We start from the raw sequence: 16,366 nt of genomic DNA, 5'->3' as shown, positions 1-16,366 counted from the left end.
CAGTTCTATTCTTGATATGGTATGGTTTTGTGCTTTTCTTCTGGAATGGAGAGTCCAGGACGTTTGGGGTTAGATTCTGATGTTTCAGCCAATCTGCTGTATCTCAATGCAGATGACTCTAAGGAAGCTGAGATTGCTGGCCTCCTGTATCCTGCTTGTGACAAATGCCAGATGGCAGTGAGACTTATAAATCCCAGTGGGCACAACGTCAGTGACATCTGTTAAATTGTATCTAAATTTCAGAGGAATCTGTGAAAGATCTGTAGTGTTGACTGCTGAATCGAAGTTGGGTCAATGGAAGTCCCCTCTACTTACCCCATCCAGAGCTGACACTGTTCACCAATGCATCAGTGCTGGGTTGGGGAGGTCTTCAAGGAAAGGTGGAGGTCAGAGGCCTCTTGTACCTGATGAAGGATTCACTCCACATCAGTTTGTTAGAGTTGAGAGCGAATTCCTTTGGCATTGAAGGCCTTCCTTCCCATCATCAAAGAAAGGCTGGTGTAGGTGTACACTGACAATACTACCAATATGTGGTATGGAACAAAGAGAGTTGGTTTGGGTCTTGGGCCCTGTGCTAGAAGGCCTTGCACCTCTGGAAGTGGCTGGGCCACCAAGAGATTTCTCTGGGGGCAAGCCACTTGGTGGGATCTTTAAATCCAAGGCGGACAAACTCAGCCTCTGGTGCCTAGCAGATCATGAAAAGCAGTTACATCCGTAGGTGGCACAGGCTGTCTTCCAGCAATGGGGGAAAAATTGGCTCGATATTTTCGCCATTGTGGAGAATGTGCAATGGCGGCACTTATGCAGTGGAGTTTCCAAAGCAGCTATCGCTTCGAGACGTCTTCCATCTAGAGTGTCGCTCGGGACTCCTGTATGCCTTCCCTCTATTGCCTTCCTGCCCCAAGTTCTGAGAAAGATCAGCAATAACCGGGCCCAAGTCATCTTAGCGTCACCTGATCGGTCCAGTAGAGTGTGATGCCCAGAACTCCTGAGCAAGAGCAGCTCCTCTGATCAATCTGCGGTTTCAGGATGATCTTCTGTCGCAGCTGAAGGGCTGAGTGTTGCACGGGGGCCTACACACTTTGCATCTCCATGCTTGAAGATTGAACACTGACAGTTGACCTCATTCGACCAGCATCCCGAACTTGTTGGCAGCAAGGTAGCCCTCCACAAAATCAGTCGACAACAGCGGGACAAATTTGTGGATTGATGCAGCACCTGACAAATTGACATTTTACAAGCCAAGTGGTATGAAGCTTTATTGTTTGTTCTGTCCCTAGCCCAGCTAGGACTTTCCTTGGATACTGTTAGGGTTGCTTGTCGGGTGTTTTGGACTTCTTACGGTTGCTGGATCAGCCTTTGTTATTTACATCACATGTTGTGATGAGGTGTTTGAAAGGTTTGCAACATTTGATCTTACTGAAACCATTTATGATGCCCCAATGCTGCTTGAACTTAGGTCTCTCATTGTTGATGTGCACTTCTTTTGAGCTGTTGCAGTTGTTCCTTAATGATAGTTCTACTCCTAGCCATACCATCTACTAGCCATGAAAGCAAACTTCAAGCTGTGTCAATCCACCTGATATCACCTTCCTACCTTATAAGTTAGTTCTGGTCACCCGAGCTTTATTTCTACCAAAAGTAATCACTCCTTTTCATGTCAGCCAGGCTGTCACCCTTCTGGCATTCTTTGCTCCACTTCATTCATCTAAGGAGGGGAAAAGAGACTTCATTATTTGGACCCTAAAAGAGTATTAATTTTCTATATTGATTGTACCACGGAACTTCGAGTGGACAATCAACTATTCGTAGGGTTTACCAGAGAAAAGAAGGGCAGAGCAGTACAAAAATTGACAATCTCCTGATGGATTGTTTTCTGCATAAATATCTGGCAAGGAATCTTCCCAGAAGGCTTACAGGCTCATTCCACCAGGGCCAAAGCTGCTAAAACTACGTTAGCACTTGGGGTGCTGGTGTTGGACATCTGTCAGGCAACTACATGGCTATCGGTACACACTTTCACAAAGCACTACTGCCTCAACAGCCAGGTTCTTCAAGAGGTGCATTTTGCCCGCTCAGTCGTGCCAAACTTTTTGGTAGGAGCCAGTTCACAGACCCACTACCTTGGTATATGTTCAATAGGTAAGGAATCTACGATTAGAAGTATTGATCAGAAGAAAATGCTACTTACCTTTGGTAACAATCTTTCTGGTGCATACGCTATCTTACCCGATATCCGTCACCAACCCTCCTGCTTCATGTTCTGTGAACTTGACTCTTTTCCATCTTAAAAGGTCCTGATCTAGAGATCTGTGCACACTGGTCATACCAATTACCAATGATCAATGCATCTGAGGGTCTAGACAACCTAGAAAACAACTGAGATCCATGCGCATGGGTGACGTTTGTATGTGGCTCCACTCGTCACTGACTTCCGAGCAGAACAACATGGGTGCTGAGCCGCATAGCACAACTTAGTGTTGCTCAGGAGAGCTACTCTAAAAGTTGACTGATCCAGTCTGACAACTGGAAATTATTCACAGGGAGAGGAATCTGCCGTTAGATAGAAAATCCACCAGAAATATCATTCCTGAAGGTAAGTTACTTGTTCTTCTCGTCTCTCTGCACAGTGAATAATTACCTTTTGCTTGAGAATAGGAGAGAGCTTTGTACTTATAATAATAATGGTACCTTAGACAAGATTTGACAGAAGAAGCTGTATTGTTTAGTGAGCATGTGGTGTAATCTGCTTATATAAGGCTGTTTTGCTGTTCATTTCAGGGTGATATTGTAGATCTGGAGAGGAGTAATGGCAAAACCGAAGTTATTGTCACTGAAGGCGTGAACACCATTTCTTATACATTGGATGAAGGGCTGATTGAATTTGGAACAGCTGTTGATGATGGAGACTATTACAGGTGCATGTTAATTATTACAAAATATCACATATTATCCTAGGCCATATGCAAAGAGTGAATTGTTATCACCTTTGGAAGCTCAGAACTCCTTCATTGGTCTGTGCATAAAAATATATGTTCAGAATAAGTGTATCCCAGCCGTGCTTAAACTAGACAAACTTACATTGTCACCAAACCACTCTAACACGAGCCTCATGAGGACCTTGGTATAGAGCTATTCCTACCCCACTTGTTACTTGTCTCAGGATTTCTAGTCTTTTCCCAAAAATGTGTGTTGTATTTTGTGCTCAGTAGTTCTGGAATGCACTTTTGGATATACATTCGGGTGGCTTTCCCACCAGAGGATAGAGTCAAGCACAGTTAACCAACCATTTCTTAGAATGAATGTTGCTCATGAGGTGGCCTTTCCTAGGACTGGTTTACTCTTTCATCACCTAGGACTGGTGTACTCTTTCATCGCCTAGGACGGGTGTACTCTTTTATCTCATAGGACTGGTGTACTCTTTCAGCTTTTGAGGCAGTTAAGCTCCTTGTCGTGGGCCATCAATTAATAGTTTTTGACTGCTATGGGAGTCTTACAAAAGATAAGGAAATAGAGAGAATCTTCCCGCAGATTTTTTATTGGCTACCTCTTGGTAAATTACCTTGGGGTATGTTGTTTGCCCATCTACAGTAATGTGGCTGAGGTTATGTGGCTCCGGTAATTTGTGTGGACTGATGTTGATGAAAAAGTTGATATTACTCTACAAGTTACTATTTCACTTCAGCTACTAACACTATCACTGCTGAACTGGGTATTTAGTTAGTACGTCATCACTTTATTTATTTCCTCAAAGAACGTATACCCCTTGAACTAGCACATGTGGTTATGCTCACTTGAAAATTTTTATGAAAGTAGTAGAAGTCCCAGAGAATGAAACGTTTAATCGAACATATCAAAAATACCACTGAACCACTCATGTCAGACTTCTCCTACACCTCCAAATACTTACTTTATCCCTGCTTCAGGGAAGTAACAAAGTTTATCAGAAGTTTGTTCTCCTTGCCATTCAAATCTGCCATCTAGAGAACAAAGTCAAAATTCTTTATTTTACTCACTGGAGGAATTAGTCAGTAGCTTTAGGCTTGGTGATGGAATGGAATTTCGCTTTGTAGGTCACCGTCAAAGCACAGGTTGTCTAATGACTGAAGCCTTAATTTTTTAGTGCCCTTGGTACTTTGCTCATGTCTGCAAAGCTATTCCACACAATGATGTGCCCGTGCTCTTGTCAGGAAAAATGCTGCTCTTAATACTATATCAGATTTAATATTCTAACTAAAACAAATCGCAAAACAGCAAACCCACAAGATGATGGAAGGAATGTGTGAAATAATCTCAGCCATCGGCGCATAAACCTTCCAGTCTGTTTTTTACCTACTGGGTATGGTCAAATGTGCCACTAGAACCAAGCTGTATCCAACTGAAGATGTCTAACTAGGCCAAATACGGTCTTTGGGTGCTTGTGTTCTGGTTCAAGGAGGAGCTGGCTTGGCAGTTCAGGTTGAACTGTTCCTTTTGGAGCAGAGTCAAGGCAGATTGCAGTATTGCTGGCCTACTTTCCTGTGACATGGTGGGTAACAAAACAATGGACTGAAATGTGGCCCTGAGTAATTCCCATTGGTGAATTCCCAATTCACCATTCTTTTATATTCCGCAGTGCAATGCCATAAGTGCCATGGGTATGTATGCCCAGACGTGGGTCCTGTGCTCGTTGAGTGACTGGAACCAAGCAGCACCCAACTGAAGAGGTTCAACTAGGCTGAAACGGGTCTTATATTGTGTATGTTCCAGTTCAAAGGGGACCTGGCTTGCTAGTTTGAGCTGTATTGTTTATATTGGAGCACCATCAAGGCTTGCCTGCATATTTCTGGGTCCAACTTGACGTGGCATTGTGGACTAAATAACAATGGACTGGGAAGCAGCCTTGAGTACCAGTGGCTGAGATTAATTCAAGTATTCCATTCATCACGTTTTTGCATTCCTCTGTTCTACATTCAGCCGGACAGATGGCAGTGAATTCAGTGACTTTGTGTGCAGCACTACCACATCAGCAGAAGTTTGTTTCTAAATGTTCCATAGAAGACCCATCACCTCCACGGCTATACCCAGTGCTTGCCAGTATGAGGACCACACACTCACATTTAAAGGCCCCTCTCCTTTTGCTCTTCTCTTACCCAAATGTTGCATCCCACTTTTCGAACCCCTTAGCACTTTCCACTAGACAAGGTAGACCTGAAGGGGTCTTGGTAGCCTGGGAGGGGCATGATGTAAAGATGTTTTAACAAGCTGACGTTTTTTTTTATAGCTCACCCACCAATCCCTTGACATTTTGCCATATGGCATATAGATGAATTCACTGCCCGAAGAATTCTATGAAGATTGCTGTATTTAGAGAATTTTGTTAAGAAAAGAGAAGCTAGCACTTTCTGCGGGAAAGCCCTAGTTTGCCCTGGCCAATTCGGATCTTCAACAAGAAGATCTGGAGGCTATGACAATGCCAGAACTAAAAGCCTATATACAATCAATTGTGCTTCAGATCAGTATGAACTTAGATTTTGAATAAAAAAGAGAAACTATGATGTTATTGTCTCTTCTTCTGTGATATGGAATATAGATTATGGCATACGTTGATTATTTTTATTAATTATAATGAATAGATTACCATTAAGAATAGTCACAGATGTTTGGTAGAAACTAAATACTAATCATAGGCTTGTTGATTATGTGAAAATGGGGTTCAAGATTTTGACCACATTGTTTTTACCTGGTCAGTGCTGCACTTTGCGTTGTCAAATCACGAATCCTCTTTTTATCAGTTATGGTATTTTTTTATGTGGCAATGACTTATCAATTTTAATGCATCCTAAAATTGAAATTATATGTTTTAGGATTTTTAAATTGTTTTAAGTTTCCCTATATGTATTGAAACGGATATTATTGTGTGTTTATGTATATTTTTATGCGTGGATCCTATTCGAGTTCCAAATTCATTAAACTATTTTTATGATTTGGGGTTTAAAAATAACATTTGTAACCTTTAATAATGCCTACATAATTTGAATATGACTGAATAAGAAAAACTACACCTGGCCTCCTTCTATCCAGTGACCAGATAGAGGGTAGCAATGAAACCAACCCTAGACTTCTAAGGGGAAGCTTTTCAGTGAAGAAACATACATGAATAATTTGAAACTATTTTACAAAATCGAATACAGTTGAACTTTTCAAATACGTAAACATTACTCTGGGTTGAAATGATTCTGTTGAGTTAGAAATTAATACATAGATCTGTAAAGTGAGCTCCAGAGCTGCAACAAAGAGACCGAAAACCACATCGCAATGATAGTGTAGACCAGTGACTTGTTGTCCTCACTTGGGATTCAGCAGGGTGTTGCTCAGTTTTTGGTGAAGCATGCACATTGTTTATCTGACTTCTGCTCGTCTTGAACCTTCTGTTTTTTAGAGCGACTGCTTTCTTGGAGACCCTGGAAATGTCCTTGGAAACAGAGGCAATGTGGAAGACTCTCAGTAAACTTGCACTGGAGTCGAGGCACCTGCACATTGCGGAGAGGTAATCCTAAGAATTTCTAAAGTAGTCTGGCTTGTCCTCTGCCTGCAATGCTAGTGGATATTCTCCTCTTTTGAGCGCTGCTTCTTTGCAGTTTCCAAGTCCGCTTCTAACTGATTATAAGTTTTGTCATCTCTGAGCATGGCGGGTAATACATGTAACCACAACAAATCTCGATTTTAATGGGACAAAGGCAGACAAATTAGGCCTTTCTCTACGTTAACCATTGCAACTCACTCAGCTCAGACAGCCCCCTTTTAGTTGGCATTCTTACAATCATTGTACATGTTTTTGTGCTTTTTCTTTGACTGATTTTATTTTGTGCAGGGCTACAGTTTCTTCAGTTCTCCTCCTCAGCATTTCTTCACATGTGAGAGCAAACACAAGGAAATTATGGACGGAGTACTGAAACTTTTCAAACTCATCATTCTTTAGCTCAGACTGATTTGCATACAGCTATGTCTGAACTGGGGTGGCAAAGCGAGCTAAAGAACGATGATGAATTCAACCCACATCTGTGACTGGGGGTGAGAGTCTGAAAAGTTTCAGCACTCTGTCCATCATCTCCTTGTGCTCACCTATGAGAGGACAGACAGCTCTACTTTAAAGTCTGATTGATTGGTTCTTATCAATAGTGAAGCTGCATGCAGTGATGAGAGTTCCAGACATTTGTCCTCTTGTGTAGGTTCCATGGTAGGAAGTCTGAGTTAATTGTGTAGATCTGTGTCTTATGCCAGTGGTAGACTTGTTAGCAGCAGGTTAACCTATTTTAGAGCACGTTGGATTGTATAATAGTGTCATTAAGGCTGTAGCAGAACTCTGAGCCACGCTGAGACCGATATCTACAGGTCTCTTGCATTTCTACTCTGTGCCTGGTGCTCCGTCTGAGATGCTGAAAGGAGAAAACACTTGTGCAAACCGGCGTACAAACCGACATAGAATCCATAGATAGACTGTCAAGGAGAGGCCTAAAAATGTTAAGTATATGGCTACAGCCTCTAGCCATTGCAGCCTGTTCCACTGTACATTTTCCTGCTGACTGCAGTTTTAGACAGACTTTACTTTATCTGCTCACATGCCACTAGTGAAAAGAAAATGGAATGGGTCTATATTTCCATGAGAAGAGGCGTGATAAATCCTTGCCTCTATCCTGAAGGATCATCTTTGTGTCATAAGGTCTTGTTATGAGGTTTCAATCCGAGACTCATAAGGTTGGGTGATAGGCAGGCAGACAGAGAGGAATGAGGTAAATCCAGATCATTCAGAACTGTTAATGGGGGAGCAACATGGCCATAATACGGGTGTGCTGTGATTTACTTCAAGCCCTTTCGATTGAGCAGTAACTTGACTCAGCCCTGAGAAAGAGGGATCAGAAGGCTGGAGAAGAATGTGACACACACATGGAGAAGCGTTTGCTTGTTTCATTCACTCTAGAGGCGTGTTACGTGCTGGCTACCTACTTTTACCAGTGCATTGGTGGCTGACAAGTTGTTAGAGAAGAGATTCGTTGATGCAAGTCTTCCCAAGCAATTCTACTTAGAAGTTACACTGTGATGGGGGGGAATTTGCCAACGAATGCCAGCTTAAAGTTGTTTAACTCACTTGAAATAATCTACGCTTGGACCTTTTAGAAGTGTTTTTATTTATAGAGTGTTAGATTGCGTATGCAGAGTCATCTTGGTGTATTCACTGGACCTATAAATCTACCCTTCTAGATTCATAGATTCACATGCTTGCTTGAAATATTCCTGTTGTCATTGGGAATTCTTGGTGGCCGGTGTTTAAGCAGCAGTGTTTGTATAAGCTTATATGATAAACATGTTCTTTTCACTCAACAGAAAGACTTTGGCATTTATTGATGGCTAGATCCTGGGGTAGAAGTCTGCGAGTGATGAAACAATGATGCATGTTGTTGAGGCATCGTAGCACATGGCCCTCTCTTAAAATGCTGCCAAATTTTCTATGCTTTAGGAAACTGGACAGTGTGTTCTGAGTGCACGTTTCTGTGTAAAATAGTAGTATGGATCTCATAGTTGTCCACTCTCTTCTTATAATTCCATCTCCTTCCATCCTACTTCCATGTTGTTCTGCTTGTGCCATGCTGTTTTTGGAGCATCTGGCTGTACATTATCACTTCTTGCCTTGGTAAATTGTGTGGGTTAGAAAAGACCACATTATTCAGTTGTGCTGCTCATTTACAGATGCTCCCTTTTAGTGGTTTGCGTGTTCATGATCATCTGCGTGACATCTGTTTGATGTTACTCTTGTCCAGGATCACACATAGAGTCAAAAGTGATCACACAACTTCGAGTTTCTTCTAAAGCTCACTACATTTCTGAAGTGGAGCACCTTATCTGTGGTTTGAAGACATTGTGTCTTTCACAGGCAAAAAAGGCAAATTGTCTCCGGAGTTGACTAAGTGTCACTATATTTCCCTCATTGATAAGACTCCAGTGTACCCTTGGAAAACCTGAGCAACTTATTGGTTGCAACTGCATATCGTTCAAGATCACATTAATAGTCTACATCCTTGCAGCTGCACTCTAACTTTGCAGGTAAGACTGCAAACTTGCTCAAGTACTTACTGGTATGTAGCAAGGGTTGTGTGACACTCACATCTGCATGGCAACACAACATACAGGTTACAGTGAGAGAGACTATTTTATAGGTCTCTCCTTGAATCCTTGCTAGCAGCACAGCTGCTGGTGAGTATTTGTTTCTCCTTCTCCCTAGTATTAGCCAGTGACCACAGTAGACAGAATACCACCATAGTAAATTGTTTGTGCTCTACTATAATAAATTGGTAGTGCCCATGATAAGACATCTAAAATAATGAAGTGCTGCTATAGATTTCGAAATCTTGATAACTTCGCGTTCATCTGATTACCATGAATGTGGTTTGTAAATTGTTATACTGAAGAGATGTCATATGAACAGAAATTTCAAAAATACTATGAAAAATCTTGAAAGAAAATCGAATATCCACTTCTGATAAATTCATTTCTTATACTACTTAGCAAGTCACAAGAAAGCGGTCTGCATATGTGCAAAACAGGTCCAGTGTATTTTGAAAATTGTTTTATGAGGATGAAGATACGTGAATCCAGTATTTAAAAAAAGAAAGAAATCAAGACTACAAGGAAACCCTTTATTACACTTAAAACCCTTCTGTGCCCTCTATGATTGCATTGATTTTGTTATGTGTAACTAGTGCTTATAGAAATCTAGATTTACCCAAATCCCAGTTCTTTCCTTATAGTATAAGCTACATCCAGTATATAAATAATCGAGACTGTAGAATATCACATGGAGGTTCTGTGGTGTTTAAGAACCTTTCAGCTGTCTTGGGCTTCAGTGCCCTGGAATCCCATAGAGACCTTAAACATTATTGTACATGTTTTATTTTCTTGGTACCTGAACAGTAGTTGCCTGTTTTGAGAGAGATTGTTGAACTTTCATGTTTTAGATGTTTGGCAACATGTTCTCACTCTAAATTTCTATATCCTGGAATGTTGTACGTTGTGCCCGAGTATCTCTGATTCTGATTTGTTTTCTTGCTTTTAATCCTTGTGGGGTATTCTGATCATTCCATGTTTGCCACACTCTATTTTCCAGGTGCTTTGCTGCTTTAGGGGATGTTGCCAAGGCTCGATTTCTCAATGAGACCAACGCCATAGCAGATCTTGCAGCCAAAGAATATGTAAGTTTATTAATCTTTCTTTTATTTTTGCATAGGTCTTACAAATATGAAAATACAAAGTTTAAAGTAATGTTTTATTTTTTAGTGTGTAAAACTTAAAGATTTATTTTCGTTAGCACACTTGTACGGGCCACCTGATTGTGGAATTAGCTCTGTTAGACAGTGAACATAGAAGTTGCCAGCTTCTTTGTGAATTCACTGGAGCAAATAGCTCATTGAAGGGAGTTTCATTGGTTAGTTTAAGGTATGGTGACTCATTACTTTGTTTCCGGGCTAAACAGGATCCTGCTGGTCAGTATGTGTGGTGAAGAGGACAATAAGAAAGGCTCTGTTAATAAAATGAAGTGCCTTATGGACTGTATATAAACTATAAATTCCTTAAGTTTTCTTATGGTAAAACACTGAAGAATTATGAGCACATATTCCTTAATCCAGCACCAGTTTTTAAGAGGTTGTCAATGGCATTTAGACTAAGCTGCAGACAGTTAAACAAATGGGTACATCAAGGTAATTATTCTTAGATGATGACGTATGCTACAGTTACCTAAAGAGATGGTGGTAAAAAAAAGTGGAAACATATTGTGTTGTCCTGCTATCTCTGCTTCTAGACTGCTGGGAATTGTTAGTACACTGTGGTAGGTACCGAAAGACCTCTCAAAAAAACAATGTCACTTTACATTTTACCAATGAATAAGTGCCCTCCGCAAATATACACCGTCCCCTACCCATGCAACACTACTAGTCCTCTTTCTGATGGATACATCTGCCAGTGGATTCCTCACCTTGTGAATATCCCCCTGCGTCAGCAACGTTCGGAAAATTCTTTGCAGCTCGCCGGCGTGGACGACTTCACAGGAACGCACAACATTGCGCGCGGCTCCGCTGACGTCACCGACTCCATAATAGGTCTACACCGGCGTGATGACATCAGATCCCTTTTTTCCGCGTCTTCGACGCTAACGGTTTCGGGGAACCTCTGTAGCTGTTGGTAACTTTGTTACTGTTTTTCTCTGTTTGGCTTCTTGCTTCTTTGTTTCTCGCTGAGGATGTCGTGTAAGAAGACCGGGTTCAAGCCTTGTGGAGAGTGCGGCAAGATGATGTTGATTACGGACTCGCATGAAGAATGTATCTGGTGCCTGAGTTCGGACCATGCTGTCAAAGGCTGTTCTTCGTGTAAGAAGATGAACCCGAAGGCTCTTCGAGAGAGGGAAGCAAAACTTCTGGTGGCGAAGTTGAAAGGTAGAAAAGAGAAGAAGACTTTGAGATCGCGTTCGAGTAGGGCGAGGTCGAGGTCGAGGTCCCGTACGGCATCGCCTTCGAAGTCGTCTTCTGGTCATGGTTCGAGGTCAGCGAAGAAAAAGCATAAGAAGCGAAGGCACGGATCTTGTCATCACTCCGGTAAGGACTCGGAGTCGAGGCCGAAGTCCCCTAAGAGGAGGCATAGAAGAAATGAGTTGTCTCCTTCGCTTGGTGTTCCAGAAGGTGAGGCTTCGCCCTTGGAGTCGCCAGTGCATTCTCCGGCTCCGGTGTTGGTTCCCCCGGCTTGAGAGGAAGAAGAGACTCCTTTACAAGAGGGCTTGTGACTCCAGTCAATCCGCCTGTGGAAGAGGAGGCGAATCCTGAACCTCCGAGAGGGCATCCTGTGGGTTCTAACCCGCCCTTCCCAGCTCCATTTCAAGACCCTACTTCATTTTTAAACGCGATGTATGGAGTCTACTCGAGAGCTTTGTACCCCTCTGGCACACCTTCGGGTCACATGGGTCCTTTGGCATATAGTTCAGGAGTTCCCCACTCCTATGCTCCAGCTCCTTTTATGCCATTTATGCCGGCGCAGGCTTCGCCTTGGCATTTCTCGGCGCCGCCGAAGACGTCGACACCGATTCCATCGACGCCGAATCCGACTCGACCTCGTAAGCAGCAGCTTGGGCTTCCGGATCCGATCTTGACACCGGCTCCGGCTCCGTCTGAGTCGGTCACGGATCCGACGGCGCGGCTCGTGAAGGAAAGATCGAGGCGGGAAGCTCAGCGTCTTATAGAGGAGCAGAGATATAGAGAGGCTGAGGCTGAGGCTGAGATGGAAGAAGGTGAGCTTAAGTAGGACTATTTTGATGATTTGAGGGAAGCTAGTGGCTTAGAGCTTTTTCTGAATGGGAGCTGTCCTCTGTTTCTGATGCCCCTTCAAAGGACGTTGCACCATACCATGTGGTCATTAAAAAGGCTGCGGCTCTTTTAAATTAGACTTTGCCTACGGCTGAATTCTAGGCTAATATATTGACTGAGGTTCTTCATTCACCATCTTCGGTTGTAGAACCATTGCTTCCTTTTAATGAGGCTTTGACTGAGCCTATATTGGAGGTTTGGAACAGGCCTCTCACAGCTCCTGCAGTGGCTAAGGGTGTTGCAAGGAGGTGTAGGGTAGCTCCTGGTGATCCTGAGTTTCTATCCTCACATCCTTTGCCTGAAAGTCTGGTTATACAGGCAGCCTGTTCGAAGAAGTCTGTTGGTGCTTTCCCTCAAGTGCCTGGGGATAAGGAGCCCAAGAAACAGGATCAGACTGCAAAGATGTTCTCTTCTGCGAGTATGGCTCTAAAGTCGACCAATGCCACATGTCTCTTGGGGAGATATATACGTGCTCTGATGGACTCTGTACGACAGTTGGCTCCAAAGATTCCTGAGGACAGCAGGAAGGATTTTGATGAGGTGTTGGCTGATACACAGGCGGCTGCAGGTCAAGTGATTCAAAGTGGACTTGACACTGCTGATTCAGTTGCTCGCATTATGGGAACTTCTGTTGCCTCTAGAAGGGCTGCTTGGCTGAAGTCATCTGACTTTTCTGCTGACGTTCAGGCAGCCTTGTTGGATTTGCCATTTGATGGTACTGGATTATTTGGCAAAAAAGCTGATGCAGCTTTAGAAAGATTTCCAAGGACAGTAGGGATACTGACAGATCTTTAGGGCTGCAGTCAAGGGGCTCTGCAACTAAGAGGTATAGAGGTTTTGGGCGTTCGTCCTTTCGACCCTACCGTCTAGTTCAACAGCAGCAGCAACAGCAAAATCCACTATATAAATCCTACAGGGGCAGACAAAGAGCTCGTCCTTGAGGACGTCAAGCCTCCTCCTCCTCTTCCTCCTCCGCTTCCCAACCCCCTCCATCATCAGCAAAGCAGCCCTAGATCCGCCATTTCGGATCATGTGGGTCCTGTGGGGGGTCGGCTTACCCATTTTCTACGGGATTGGGAATCGGTTACATCAGATCTTTGGGTTCTCAATCTCGTAGAGAATGGGTATGCTCTTCCCTTTCGGGAACTTCCTCCGGATTACCCTCCTTGCCAATGTTTTTACTCGGAGGACCACCTACTCCTGCAGGAGGAGGTCCTGTCACTGTTACGAAAGGGTGCAATAGAGGTGGTTCCGGAGCAGGAAAGGGGTCAGGGATGCTACTCCCGGTATTTCCTGATTCCCAAGAAGGTAGGCAGACTTCATCCAATCTTGGACCACAGGATCTTGAACCTTTACCTGAAACAGGAGAAGTTCAAGATGCTCACCCTTGCTCAGGTTCTTCAGGCGCTGCTGGAAGAGGACTGGATGGTGTCGATCGACTTGCAGGATGCGTATTTCCACATCCCCATCCTGAAGTCGCACAGGAAGTATCTCCGTTTCATGGTGGGATCGCAACATTACCAGTTTGCGTTCCTTCCGTTTGATCTTACTACTGCACCTCGAGTTTTCACCAAGATGATGGCTGTGGTGGCAGCACATCTCAGAAGGTCGGGGATACCTGTATTCCCGTATCTGGACGATTGGTTGATCAAAGCAGAATCTCCAGAGACAGTGCTCCATCATCTGCAAGTCACAACTCAGTTGTTACACAGGTTGGGTTTTTCAATAAATGTACCCAAATCTCACCTGGTGCCCTCCCAGTGCAACCTGTTCATAGGTGCGGTACTGGACACAACTGTATGTCGAGCATTCCCTCCACCTCAAAGGATTCTCGATATACTGGGAATGATTCATTTATTTCACAATGGAGCGGTCGTTCCAGTCCTTAAGGTCCTTTGCCTGCTCGGTCTGATGGCTTCCTGCATTCTGTTGGTCAACCATACATGCGGGCACTCCAGTGGTGTCTCCGCAGGCAGTGGTATCAACACAACGGAGATCTCAGGGAGTCTGTGAGGATCTCTAGAGTAGCTGCGGCGGATGTATCTTGGTGGGGTGTGGAAGGCAATCTGTCTCAAGGAAAGCCTTTCCATCTACCTCCATCGGTTGCCATGGTGATAACGGATGCATCCACTCTAGGGTGGGGTGCTCATCTGGGGATCTGGAGATCAAGGGTCTTTGGTCTCCAGAAGAAAGGTTGCTTCACATCAACCTTCTAGATTTGCGGGCAATACGTCTAGCACTCAAGGCCTTTCTCCTTTCCCATCGCGGGCGGTCGGTTCAAGTCCTGATGGACAACACCACTGCGATTTGGTATGTCAACAAACAGGGAGGAGTGGGGTCACAGTATCTCTGCAGAGAGGCTCTGGGTCTCTGGTCCTGGGTTCAGGACCATCAGATTTGTCTGATGGCAAATCATCTGGCCGGGGTTCTGAACGTGCGTGCAGGCAGTCTCAGTCGTCAGCTCTCAGCTGACCACGAGTGGAGGCTTCATCCAGAGGTGGTACGTCACGTCTTTCGGACTTGTGGAACTCCTGGTGTGGACCTGTTCGCCACTCACGAAAATGCTCACTGCCCGTCATTCTGCAGTCTCCCGTTTCCGATGCAGGGAGCCTTGGGGGACGCGTTTCAGTTGAGTTGGGACTCACAGCTCCTTTACGTGTTTCCTCCCATACCCTTGATTCCTCGGGTTCTGAGGAAGATTCGCCAAGACCGGGCCCAAGTTATTTTGATCGCCCCCGATTGGCCAAGAAGGGTGTGGTCCTCAGACCTTCTCCACCTCTCCTCTCACCCGCCGCTCCGTCTCCCTCTCAGGGCATATCTCCTCTCTCAGATGGAGGGGCAGGTTCTACACCCCCACCTCCAGACCTTACACCTTCATGCCTGGAGATTGAACGGGGCAACCTGAATTCCTTTTCTCTCCCACATGATGTGGTGGATGTCATTCTATCGGCCAGGCGTGACTCTACCAAGTCAATCTATTCATACAGATGGTCTAAATTTGTGATTTGGTGTGGTGAGAAGTCCATTGACCCTTTGAGGGCTCGTTTGTCAGATATACTTCTATTTGCTCTTTCTTTACCGCAGCAAGGGTTTGCTGTGGCTACAGTTAAAGGTTATCTTTTGGCTTTGTCGGCATTTCTCTGCCTGCAGGATCAGCTGTCCTTATTTAAATCTCCTATTGTTTTAAGATTTCTGAAGGGCTTTATAAATACATTTCCTCCTACTCCTTTTATTGTGCCTCAATGGGACTTGAATCTGGTGCTTACTTATCTAATGGGTTCCCCTTTTGAACCTTTACATAATTGTCACTTGAGGTTGTTGTCCTTTAAGACGGTTTTCCTAGTTGCAATTACCTAGGCAAGGAGGGTAAGTGAGCTTCAAGCTCTTAGTTCAAAGCCCCCCTTCTTGACCATTCATGCTGAAAGAATGGTTCTTAGGACCAGGGCTGCTTTTCTGCCTAAGGTGGTAACTCCCTTCCAACTAGGACAGTCTATTACCCATCCTACCTTCTATCCTCCCCCTCAACCTTCCAAGGAGGAGGTGAAGTTTCACCGTCTGGTCCCTAAGAGGGCGGTGAGCTTTTATCTTGATAGGACAAAGGACTATCAAGTGGATGACCAGCTGTTTGTTGGATTTGCTGGCTGCAGAAAAGAAAGAGCTGCGCACAAGCGCACACTTTCGAGATGGATAATACTATGCATCAAGATCTGCTACGCCCTGGCTAGTAAGGAACCTCCAGCGGGTGTAAGAGCCCACTCTACTAGAGCCAACATCTGCTTTGTCTAGGGGTGTTCCTGTTGAGGACATTTGTAGAGCGGCAACTTGGGCCTCCCTCCACACTTTCGCAAAACATTACTGCTTGGATACCGAGGTGAGGAGGTATGGCCACTTTGCGCGTTCTGTCAGTGAGGACTTTCTGGTATAGAGGATTGGACACCCTACTCCGGGAATGGAGACTGCTGTGGGAATCTATTCACAAG

General features: G+C 44.3%; 1 protein-coding gene across 1 annotated transcript in view; it reads left to right on the top strand.

The window, feature by feature from the left end:
* The window catches only part of IFT172 (intraflagellar transport 172), a 1,142,656-nt gene that overhangs the window by 271,462 nt on the left and 854,828 nt on the right, over positions 1-16,366 (top strand). Inside the window, exons 17-19 of the mRNA XM_078650113.1 lie at positions 2,782-2,918; positions 6,422-6,529; positions 10,142-10,226. Of these exons, the coding sequence (XP_078506239.1) occupies positions 2,782-2,918; positions 6,422-6,529; positions 10,142-10,226 (330 nt within the window). The remainder of the gene's footprint in view (positions 1-2,781; positions 2,919-6,421; positions 6,530-10,141; positions 10,227-16,366) is intronic.

The sequence above is a fragment of the Lissotriton helveticus genome, chromosome 6 (assembly GCF_964261635.1).
Source record: "Lissotriton helveticus chromosome 6, aLisHel1.1, whole genome shotgun sequence".
Taxonomy (NCBI): Eukaryota; Metazoa; Chordata; class Amphibia; order Caudata; family Salamandridae; genus Lissotriton; species Lissotriton helveticus.
This window is presented reverse-complemented; position numbering and strand designations above follow the sequence as displayed.